Source organism: Erinaceus europaeus, chromosome 18 (genome assembly GCF_950295315.1).
Source record: "Erinaceus europaeus chromosome 18, mEriEur2.1, whole genome shotgun sequence".
NCBI lineage: Eukaryota > Metazoa > Chordata > Mammalia > Eulipotyphla > Erinaceidae > Erinaceus > Erinaceus europaeus.
In genome coordinates, this window is record NC_080179.1 from 73,771,568 (window position 1) to 73,783,626 (window position 12,059).

Below are 12,059 nucleotides of genomic sequence, written 5' to 3' on the forward strand. Positions count from 1 at the left end.
TAAGGATCCCGGTTCCAGCCCCCAGCTCCCCACCTGCAGGGGAGTCGCTTCCCAGGCAGTGAAGCAGGTCTGCAGGTGTCTGTCTTTCTCTCCCCTTCTCTGTCTTCCCCTCCTCTCTCCATTTCTCTCTGTCCTAGCCAACAACGAACAGCATCAACAATGGCAATAACAGCCACAACGAGGCTACAACAACAAGGGCAACAAAAGGGGGGGGGGGAATGGCCTCCAGGAGCGGTGGATTCATGGTGTGGGCAAGAACCCTGGAGGGAAAAAAAAAAAAAAAGATGTGCAAGGACCTAGGTTTGAGTGGCCACTCCTCACCTGCAGAGGGAAGCTTCACAAGCATTGTAACTACGCAAACCTAGGATGCACAGTAAGTGTGAACCCTTATTTATTTCTCAGCTGCATTTCTGCACTGATTATCTGCTGCGCGCCCTCTGCCAGTGAAGGCCCAGGGCATCCACACACTAGCTCACTAATTTTGGACCACAGCTGACGACAGGGACACAAACCCAGTTATTCGAGCCCAGATAATGCAACCACAGTGAACTTCCTTAAAAAAAGAAAAACCAAAGGCAGGCTCGTGCAGGCTGATTATGCAGCAGTTCACGCCAGCAGCCGGAATCTCCTCACACCGTCTCCCTGGCACAGGCTCAAGGGTCAGAAAACCTGGCTGATCAAAACAGAATTCTAGAAAAAGGATACCTCCTATAATTTTTTTTTTTAATTGTTACCAGGGTTATTACTGGGGCTCAGTGCCACTGCTCCTCTCAGCCATTTTTTTTCCTGTTTGTTTTATTTTATTTTTGACTCCAAGGTTATTGCTGGGGATTGGTACCTGCACTATGAATCCACTGCTCCTGGAGGCCACATTTCCCCCATTTTTGCTGCCCTTGTTGTTGTTATTATGGTTGTTGTTGGTATTGCATAGGGCAGAAATTGAGAGGAGGGGAAGACAGAGAGGGGGAGAGACAGACAGACACCTGCAGACCAGCTTCACCGCTTGTGAAGCGACTCCCCTGCAGGTGGGGAGCCGGGACTGGAACCAGGGTTCTCACAATGTGTGTTCTTAAGCAGGCGTGCACTGCCTGTCCCTCCCCCATAAATATTTTAATTTAAGATGGGGAAGGGGGCAGAGACCTCAAGTGGGATTTCACGAAAAAGGCTACTACCATTTAAGAAAGCACAATTCCGGGGGAGGGGCAGGAAGTGACACACCAAGTTTAGCGCACACATGACAGTGCAAAAGGCCCCAGGTTCAAGCCCCTGGTCCCCACCTACAGGAGGAAAGTTTCACAAGTGGTGAAACAGGGCTGCAGGCGTCTCTGTTTCTTTCCCTCTCGTCTCCCCCCCTCAGTTTCCCGCTGTCTCCATCTAATAAATAAATAAAATAATTTTTAAAAAAGGTGGGAGTCGGGCGGTAGTGCAGTGGGTTAAGTGCAGGTGGTAGAGTACAAGGACCTGCAGAAGGATCCCAGTTCGAGCCCCCGGCTCCCCACCTGCAGGGGAGTCGCTTCCCAGGTGGTGAAGCAGGTCTGCAGGTGGCTGTCTTTCTCTCCTCCTCTCTGTCTTCCCCTCCTCTCTCCATTTCTCTCTGTCCTATCAGCAACAACAATAACGACAATGAAAAAAAAAAAAAAGGTTCAATTCTGGATTCATAGATCTCCAAAAACCATTCATTAAAATGAAACACGTGAGATCTGAGTCTATCGTGTCCCTACCCTACAATGCTGGAGGGACAGCTCACTGGCTTTACCACACAAGGACCAAAGTCTGAACCCCTGCGTACCATACAGGAGCACTATTACAGTGTGGGGGGGGGGGGGGGGGCTTCAACATATGGTGTCTCTCCTGCTTTCTCTCAAGTCACTTTGCTTCTTTCTCACTCTCTCTAGCTGAAAAAAAAATGGTGGAAGGAGGGGGGGTGGCACGGGAGAGAAAAGAAAAACAAATAAGAACAAACCACCATCATCAGAGACAACACCTGGCCTGAGCTCTGCAAGGAGGTCGATTCAAAACTGGTAAGTTCAGGTGAGAGTAGGAGTTCTGGCCACCAGGAGCCAGCCAGACTTCCCTGGACAGACGACCCCACCCATGTGTCCTGGAGCCCCGCTTCCCCAGAGCCCTGCCCCACTAGGGAGAGAGAGAGGCAGGCTGGGAGTATGGATCCACCTGTCAACACCCATGTTCAGCGGGGAAGCAGTGACAGAAGCCAGACCTTCCACCTTCTGCACCCACAGTGACCCTGGGTCCCTGCTCCCAGAGGGATGGAGAATGGGAAAGCTACCAGGGGAGGGCGTGGGATGCGGAGATTGGGTGGTGGGAACTGTGTGGAGTTGTGCCCCTCTTATCCTGTGGTTTCTGTCAGTGTTTCCTTTTTTATAAATAAAAGTTAATTAAAAAAAAATAAACCACCATCTTGTATTAAACAGTAACAAGGACAGACAGAGGCGGCTCATTGGCTGGTAGGGAGAAGAAACACGGGCCACTAAAGGACCCGGAGAATGACAGACAGACAGGTGACAGACAGACAGGTGACAGACAGACAGGTGACAGACAGACAGGTGACAGACAGACAGGTGACAGACAGACAGGTGACAGACAGACAGGTGACAGACAGACAGGTGACAGACACAGATAGGTGACAGACACAGATAGGTGACAGACAGGTGACAGACAGACAGGTGACAGACAGATAGGTGACAGACAGATAGGTGACAGACAGATAGGTGACAGACACAGATAGGTGACAGATAGGTGACAGACAGATAGGTGACAGACAGGTGACAGACACAGATAGGTGACAGACAGATAGGTGACAGACAGACAGATAGGTGACAGACAGGTGACAGACAGATAGGTGACAGACAGATAGGTGACAGACAGATAGGTGACAGATAGGTGACAGACAGATAGGTGACAGACAGATAGGTGACAGACAGATAGGTGACAGACACAGATAGGTGACAGACACAGATAGGTGACAGACAGATAGGTGACAGACACAGATAGGTGACAGACACAGATAGGTGACAGACACAGATAGGTGACAGACACAGATAGGTGACAGACAGATAGGTGACAGACAGGTGACAGACAGATAGGTGACAGACAGATAGGTGACAGACACAGATAGGTGACAGACACAGATAGGTGACAGACAGATAGGTGACAGACACAGATAGGTGACAGACAGATAGGTGACAGACAGATAGGTGACAGACACAGATAGGTGACAGACAGATAGGTGACAGACAGATAGGTGACAGATAGGTGACAGACAGATAGGTGACAGACAGATAGGTGACAGACAGGTTCAAGGCTTCCTCTTCAGGGTCCCGGGACCTCTCTGTAACTGAGAGGTTCTTTGGCTGCTGCTGCTGCTGCTGCTGTTTGTTTCATTTTCCTGGAGAATATTAAAAAGCACAGACTGAAGAGCCAGGTGGTGGCGCTCCTGGTTAAGTGCACACATTACAGTGCACAAGGACCCAGGTTCAAGCCCCTGGTCCCCACCTGCAGGAGGAAAGATCACAAGTGGTGAAGCAGGGCTGCAGGCGTCTGTCTGTGTGTCTTTCCCTGTCTCCACCCCTCTCAGTTTCTGTCTCTTTCCAAAAATAAATGATTTAAAAAAAAGAGAAAGAAATGTTAAATTTTAAAGAATTAAAAAAAAAAAAAAAAAAAACATAAGACTGTGGGTTGAGGAGACAGCATAGTAGTTATACAAAAGAACGCTCATGCCTGAGGCGTCAAAGGTCCCAGATTCATCATAGGCCAGAACTGAGCAGTGCTCTGGTAAAAGATAGATAGATAGATAGCCAGACAGACAGACAGATGGATAGATAGATATAGGTAGATGACAGATAAGTAGATAGGTAGGTAGGTAGATGGATAGATGATAGATAGACAGACAGACAGACATGGATGATAGGTAGGTAGATAGACACACACACACACACACACACACACACACACAGATAGACAAGCTAACAGGCAGCTCACTTGATAGAACACAAATGTTCCCATGTACAGAGCCCCAGGTCCAAGCCCCAGGTGACCACATGCCTGATGGAGAGAAGCTTTGCGAGAGGTGACATGTGCTGCGCTCTCTCCCCTTCTCTTCTCTCTCCTCTATCCCTCTTCATGTCCATCTCTAGCTTTCACCTTCTATCTGGATCAGGGGTGAGGAGCCTCTTTTCTGCCAGGGGTCATCTGGATACTTTTAACATTATTCAGGTGAACCACACAAAATCCTAAAAAAATCATCACATACTGAATTTCAAGACCTGTGTGTAGCTGCCCTGGCAGGGCCGAATTAAATAATTTCATAGGTCAGACCATCCTCAGTCCTTACCCCTGATTTAGAGGAGGAGGAGAGAGAGAGAGAGAGAGAGAGAGAGAGAGAGCAGCCAGCCAGCCAGCCAGCCAGCCAGCCACTAGGAGCAGTGGAGCTCTACAGGCCTGATTCCCTGTGATAACCTGGATGCAAAAAAGAGAAAGATATCTTCTGAGAGCAAAAGATAGTTCATCTGGTGGAGCATAGTTCATCCTGCACACTTAGTCCCAGGCAAAGCCACTTGGGAGCTCTACGATTGGTAGAGCAACGATACGGTGTCTCCCCTCTCTATTTGAAATGAAAAAGGGAAAAAGAGTCTACAGAGTCCTGAAGTCACAAAAGCAAAAAGCCTCCAGACCCCTAGGCATAAAAAAAAAAATTCAAAAAAAAAATCTATCAAATTTGAAAAGCGTGTGTGTGTGTGTGTGTGTGTGTGTGTGTGTGTGTGTGTAAACACACGTACAGTGAGGAGGATTCAAACACTATACAGTTAGCAATCTCTTCAGTTATCCTCATTTCCAGCTTCAGTCATGATGCTACTCTCAAGCTAGTATCATTCTGAGAGGTGTCAACATGGACTGTTCTTCACAGCATGAGAAAGTGAATTGCTGACAAGTGTGAGAAACATGGTACCTGACTGAAGGCGGCCCGGGGCCCGTCACCCAGAAGAGCTGTTTTCTGCTGCTGGAATGGCATTGGCCCTTGCGGCGGGTGAGGCCCTCTTGCTGGGTTCTGTTGGCCCTGAGGTCCGGGGGGCCCTTGCATGCCACCCTGCGGTGGGGGTCCCATGGAGCCCTGGGGTGGCCCCTGCTGGCCCTGTGGGCCTGGAGGGCCTCGAATGTCCTGGGGAGGACCCATCATGGATCCTTGGGGTGGAGGCCCCTGCATGCCTCTCATATCCTGAGGGCCTCTCATGTCCTGAGGGCCCCTCATGTCCTGAGGGCCTCTCATGTCCTGAGGGCCCCTCATGTCCTGAGGGCCCCTCATGTCCTGAGGGCCTCTCATGTCCTGAGGGCCCCTCATGTCCTGAGGGCCCCTCATGTCCTGAGGGCCCCTCATGTCCTGAGGGCCATGTCCCAGTAGTCCACCTGGAGGGTGAGGTCCTCTCATTTCTTGAGGCGGGTGACCCATCATCATTCCTTGGGGAGCAGGACCTGCATTCTCTCGGGGACCTGGAGGACCCTGCATTCCTCTTGGATTCAGTCCCATCAGAGGCCCCTGGGAAACAGGACCTTGGAGACCCTGAGACCCGGGCCCCCCTTGCAACCCATGGGGATGAGGCGGACCTTGCATTCCTCTGGGACCAGGTGGCCCCTGCATCCCTTGGCTACCAGGAGGTCCCTGAGGGCCCAAGTGTCCCTGAGGCCCAGGGGGGCCTTGGGGGCCCATGTGACCTTGCGGGCCAGGTGGGCCCTGGGGACCCATGTGACCTTGAGGACCAGCATTTCCCGGTGGTCCAGGTGGTCCCTGAGGTCCCAGAGGACCATGGGGTCCAGGATGCCTCTGCATTCCTTGAGGCCCGTGCATATCCTGAGGTCTTGGAATCCCTTGGGGTGGGCCCTGGGGTCCCTGTGGTCCCATAAATCCTTGTGGCCCCCCACCCCCTTGATGCAATGGAGGGCCTTGTGGTCCGAGCTGTCCCTGGGGGCCGGGAGGTCCGAGCTGTCCCTGGGGGCCGGGAGGTCCCATTTGACCTCTATTCATTGGCATCGGCTGCGACGGATGGGGCTGCTGGAAACCTTGAGGAATCTGAGACATGGGGCCGTGTCCTGGGAAGGGCTGGGGTCCGAGAAGAGGCGTGGCAGAGGGAGGAGGCTGGATCTGCTCAGCCTGTTTCTGTGCAAGTCTTTCAATTTTCAGTTGCTGGAAAGAAAGAAAGAAAGAAAAAGGACACTGAAAAATAACCTGGAGACCTTAAAGATGAAAACATTGCTTTTACATATTTCATTTAAAAGGAGCCTCAAAACAAACATACAATATCATGCACATACAAACTATTATATTCTACTGTTGATCCCCCAATAAAGAAATTTTAAAGGGGGGGGGGGGAATCTCGGAAGGACTGAGTGGGGCTCTGTCACAGTGCTGACCTCCAATAACCTATGACCCCTGCACATGCCAGGCCGTCCAGCTCCCCACCTGGACCCTCACTATTCATTCAGTTCTCCTTCCAGCGTTCAACTAGGTTTCTCCCACTACACAAGTGGGCTGTGGGGAAACATCCAGACAAGATATCTTGGCCTATCAGCCTTGTGCTTCCTGCAGGCTTGGACAACCCCCTAGCCTAAGTAATCAGTGTAGCTAACAAAGAATACGTAACTTCTCAAACACGGGTAGGTGTCAGTGGGTTCCAAAGCCCCGGGTGCGAAAGAAGCAAGCCAAAGCCTGTGCTATGCCTGACTCACAAGCTGATGGGTTTTAAAAGTCTAAGAAAGGGGGGAGTTGGGTGGTAGCACAGCGGGTTAAGCGCAGGTGGCGCAAAGCTCAAGGACCGGCGTAAGGATCCCAGTTCGAGCCCATGGCTCCCCACCGGCAGGGAAGTCGCTTCACAGGCGGTGAAGCAGGTCTGCAGGTGTCTGTCTTTCTCTCCCCCTCTCTGTCTTCCCCTCCTCTCTCCATTTCTCTCTGTCCTATCCAGAAATAAAACAACAAGGGCAACAAAAGGGAATAAATAAGTTTGTTTTTTTTAAAAAAAAAGTCTAAGAAAGAGAATGATTTTATTTATTTATTAACAGAACACTGCTCAGCTCTGGCTTATGGTGCTGTGGAGATTGAACCTGGGACTTTGATATCTCTTTGTATAACCATTATGTTATCTACCCCCAACCCAGGATTTTTTAATATTTTTCCAACTAGCTTGCAAACAGGCCAGAGAGAGATGGTGTTACCTGCAGCCTAAGAGGTGGCGCAGAGGATGCAATACAGGACTCTCAAGCTTGGGGTGCTGAGTTTGAGCCCCAGTGTTGCATGTGCCAGAGTGATGGTCTCTCTTTCTCCAGTAATGTACAATAAATACAGTAAAATAAAATAGTGGTGTTCGTATGCATCTGAGAGACACTGTCCTTCTCATGAAGTTTACCAATAGGGGGCCAGGAAGTGGTGCACCTGGTTAAGTGCACACACTACAGTGCACAAGGGCCAAGGTTTGAGCCCCTGGCCCCCTCCCCCCTCAATTTCTCTGTCTCTATCAAATTAGTAAATAAATTTCTAAAAAAATAAATAAATAAAGCTCTCAGTATGAAACGTCATCATTACATTCAGGTCAGCGAGGACTCCCTAGCAAGGCCGACTTACCTCCAAAAGCTGAGGGTTAGTGTACTGCAACGCGGCCATTTCTTGCTCGATTTCTGCTTGGGTCTTTTTCTTCTCTTCCAATTTAATGTCATCTTTTCTGTCATTCAGCACTTCACTTGGGGTGGGAATTGGAACTTTGTTTTGCATCCAAGCCTTTGGAAATAAAAGAATGTTAAAATAGTCCAAGTGTATAAAGGATATTAGCAGGAATAGTGATTATATAATGTTCTTGACTCGTTCTAACCTGCTGAATACAAGTCACGTTGACCAGAGCACTGTCCTTAGCACTAGTGCAATTCTTAAAAGGAAGTGATCTAAGTACATTTCTCGGTTGAAAAAGCTAAATTGACAAAAGCTATACGACTGACCACGTTATAGGAAGGTAAAGCTTTCTACTACCTCTTTGGATGGGCACATACTTTTTATTGATGGACACATAAAGCAAAATACAGACCTACGATGTGAAAGATAGTCACTGTACTCTCTCTCTCTCTATTGATTTATTATCATTCTGTCTTTAATAGCCTGGATAATAAGTAGTTGAGAATCAGAGATCCAGAAAAGACTCAAGACAAATTCAGTACTTATAAGCACCAAATTGAAAGTTTGTCCAGAAATGCCTGAAATACATAATGTTCCCTAAAAAGTGAATAGCATGGATGAGATCATCCAAGAGAAACACATTTCTAAATTCAGTAAAAGAAAAACTTGCCCAGTAGAATTGCCCACTGCATGAGTAAGTGTGGAGCGATTTTCACTAGTTACCTGCTGGAACTGAGCAGGGATGGGTTTTGCATAAGGAACTTTCTTTTGAGGTACTTTTTTCTGATCCTTCTGCATCACTTCCTCCATTCCCCAGTCTAAGCCTGGAATTGTCATTTCAATTTCATTTGATTCATCTTTTCCTGTAATCGTAAACAGAAACAAATCAGCCAAGGAAATGAAAGAGACTAGACTTGATCAACAAGCACCTTTGTCGGGAGAATACATTTCAAATACTACATACCCTGAATCACTTTGATCAGCACTTCTCAACACAAATCATCTGGTACTTTCAAAAATAATTTATTGTCTTAGAGATAAGACACAGGCCTAACAAAAATCATATAAAGTAAAAGTTACCGGTGAAGCTTCTCTCACCCATTTGCTCTTGTTCCATTGCCAGCTTTAGTTGCTCTGGTATTCCCATCCCTGGAATCACTGCCAGGCTGTTAGGTTCAAGGTCATCTGAAAATAAGAAAATAGTCACTGCTGATAGAAATTCCACAGAGACGGTGGCCCAGTGAATTTATCTTTACGAAGTGCCTTGGTCACTTCCACACTCTTTTCAAACTCTGAAATTACTCTTGTGAAATCACTCCAAGTAGTTGTACTTTCATAACAGCACGTCAGAAGGAGAAATGTGTGAGAGTCTCACCATATTCTACTCCGTCTTCAGACATTCCAGGGAGTAGGTTTAGATTGTATCGATCTCTCATTTTATCACCTGGTCGGTTCCGGGTCCAGAATTTGCTGTCAAGATAAATATTAAGTGTGTTAGGGACCACTGAGCAATACTGGATAGAGTCAGGTTAAAAAGTAAATAAAGGGAGTCGGGCGGTAGCGCAGCATGTGGCATGAAGCACAAGGATTGGAAGATCCCAGTTCGAGGCCCCGGCTCCCCACCTGCAGGGGAGTCGCTTCACAGGCGGTGAAGCAGGTCTGCAGGTGTCTTGTCTTTCTCTCCCCCTCTCTGTCTTCCCCTCCTCTCTCCATTTCTCTCAGTCCTATTTAACAACGACGACAATAATAACAACAAAGTTAAACAACAAGGGCAACAAAAGGGAAAATAAATAAATCATTAAACATGAAAAAAAATTTTAAATAAATAAAAAGTAAATAAAGTTTATAACAGCCAATGCACACATTTATTTTCTGTTGTGCCTGAAGTGCAGGAACTCCTTGTTCCTTCTTATCTAAAGCATACCTGGTATGGTCATTCGAGCCCGAACAAAGAATGTGTCCAAGAGGGTGCCACGCCAGACTCCAGATCATCCCTTCATGGGCCATCTCCATCCCACCCACCTCCTTTTCTACCCTGTAACAGAAAAAGTTGTTTTGTTTTGTTTTGTTTTTTCACATAAGTCCTCAAAAAGCAATTGATTTTCTTTTTCTTTTCATGTCACACAAAGTCACTAAAAAACCTGTTATTTTAAATAGGGTCAATCCCACAAGTTCTATTTTATTGGGGTCTGTGGAAGTGGTACAACCGGTAGAGTAGAGGCCTTTCTTCACTCATGATGCCCTGGGTTCAATGTCTGCCACCACATGAAAACAGAAAGGAGAGAGAAAAGCAGAACTCCAGGAATGGTGGAGTGGTGCTTGGGGGGAGGGGGTCTCCTCTAAAAATATAAAAATTGGCCCAGAGAGACACAGTTCAGCAGTAAAGTATATGCACAAATTTAGTTCCTCAGCACCTCGTTTAAAAGAAAACAATGTTGGCTGGGAGTACAGATCAGCCTGTCAACACCCATCTTCAGAGGGGAAGCAGTTTCAGAGCTCCCACTTTCTGCACCCCAATGAGCCGAGTCCATACTCCCAGAGGGATAAAGAATAGGAAAGCTATGGGGGGTGGGGGTGGGGGGTAGATTGGATACGGAGTTCTGGTGGTGAGAACTGTGTGGAATTGTACCCCTCTTATCTTATGGTCTTGTCAATACTTGCATTTTATAAATTAAAAAATAATAATAAAATAACAATGATTTTGTTAAAATGAAAAAAGGACAATTTTTTTTTCTCTTAATGACTTCCATACACAAAAAAAGAAGTGGTGCATTTTCTACTCTAAGATGACTTTACAGAAGTTAAAACTTCAGGAAACTTCTGATACAAAACTCAAAATAAAAAAACACAAAGCCTGATGATGCTCTCATTACCCTACATACAACTGCTTTTCATATTCGATGTGTTTACATACCCAACATGCCAGAACAACAAAGAGCCATCAGACCCCCCACTGGCAAAAAGCCCTTCATGAACAGGATGCCAGGCCACAGCTGCAAAAGGAAATCACGGGGTAAGGCTCTCAGAATCACATTCACTATAGCGCTCTCAGAATGCTACGGGGCAGACCGACAACCAGCAGGGCATATTCACCCACCTGTAGCTTCTTTCTTATGACCTCGAAAGACCTGCAGTTCCTCTTTTAGATTTCGAATGTCGAAAAGCTTACAGAGGTGGTCACGTGATGCTGTGAGCAGCCAATTCCCATTGAGGTTTAATTTCACTTCCATTACTGTGTTTTTATGGGCGTGGCTGGAAATAAAGTACCAAGAAACTAGATATAATGGCTCTTTTTTCCTCCTGGGAGGCATGCAACATCACCAGACCACTGTAAAAATGGACTTAGAAGAAATAGCTGAGTGAACCCAGAGCTCGTAGTGACCCGTAAAAACAGGAACAGGGTTTCCATTGGACAAGAAAACTCTCTGTGAAGTGGGGAAGCACTGGAACAGCAAGTCCCTAGTTATTATATTTTCCTCATTAAGACAAAACCTGAAAGGAGGTCACAAGACAGCTTGAGGGTTGTTTTGAAATAAAGACAAGGCAACAAGCTACGTGGCCTCTGAGGAGCGCTGCACGCAGGGGGACTGTGCTGGGTCCTGGATCCAGGGGTTGGGCTCCAGCCAGACACTCACTTCCCCAACAGAAGGACAAGATACAGCTGCCTGCCCAGAAACGTCATGATAACATGTTCGCAAAACTGCGTGTAGACAGCTGACTCAGAGAGAAATTTGTATTATGTGGCCACGCTCTAAGTGAGCGAGCGCCTTGGGCAAAATGGATTCAAATGTCGCGGGGCAAAGAGAGCCGAGCTGTGCTTGAGTTAAGTGGCACACGAACTCCAATGGTGATCACCACCGCCTCCACCCCCTCTACTCTCCGCCTCCACCCTTATCTACCAAAGTTGAGTTGAGGTACGGGTGGCACAAAATTGAACCTCAATTTATCTCGGGGAGCTAGATTTAAGTTTAAGAGAGAATTTAAGTTCATGGACGAGACTTCTGCAGTTAGCATCCCATGCATCATCTAAACTACTCTGTCAGGAACGCACAGGAGGAGAGAGAGCTGAAATGGACCGCAGGCAGCTTTGTGCCCCATGGGCGAGGGGAGGGACCAAAGTGGGGTCCCTGTCACTTACAGTGTTGCCAGACTCTGCCCAGTCTTTGGATCCCAGAACTTGATGGGCTGCTGACTGTCTTTACTTCCTGAAACAACTAAGCCTTTCGTCGGATGCCAGTCTACGCATTTCACGTCTGCACCGTGCCCTGTCACAAACAAATGAAGAAGACGCAGTCAGTCTTATGAAATTAAAACGGAGCTCCAAACTTAATGAAACCAAGTAGAGTAACCTACTGAACGGTTTTATTCTAATGCCCCTCATTTCAATTTT

General features: G+C 47.4%; 2 protein-coding genes across 5 annotated transcripts in view; both read right to left on the reverse strand.

The window, feature by feature from the left end:
* WDR33 (WD repeat domain 33) overlaps positions 1-12,059 on the reverse strand; it is a 137,546-nt gene that overhangs the window by 28,869 nt on the left and 96,618 nt on the right. For all 4 annotated transcript variants that reach the window (XM_060178161.1, XM_060178159.1, XM_060178160.1 and 1 more), the window contains 9 exons: positions 11,808-11,934; positions 10,767-10,921; positions 10,584-10,662; positions 9,594-9,704; positions 9,045-9,139; positions 8,768-8,854; positions 8,393-8,532; positions 7,628-7,780; positions 4,967-6,196 (listed from right to left, as the gene is read on the reverse strand). In XM_060178161.1, coding sequence (XP_060034144.1) covers positions 4,967-6,196; positions 7,628-7,780; positions 8,393-8,532; positions 8,768-8,854; positions 9,045-9,139; positions 9,594-9,704; positions 10,584-10,662; positions 10,767-10,921; positions 11,808-11,934 — 2,177 coding nt within the window. The remainder of the gene's footprint in view (positions 1-4,966; positions 6,197-7,627; positions 7,781-8,392; positions 8,533-8,767; positions 8,855-9,044; positions 9,140-9,593; positions 9,705-10,583; positions 10,663-10,766; positions 10,922-11,807; positions 11,935-12,059) is intronic.
* The window catches only part of POLR2D (RNA polymerase II subunit D), a 129,316-nt gene that overhangs the window by 8,121 nt on the left and 109,136 nt on the right, over positions 1-12,059 (reverse strand). The window lies entirely within an intron of this gene.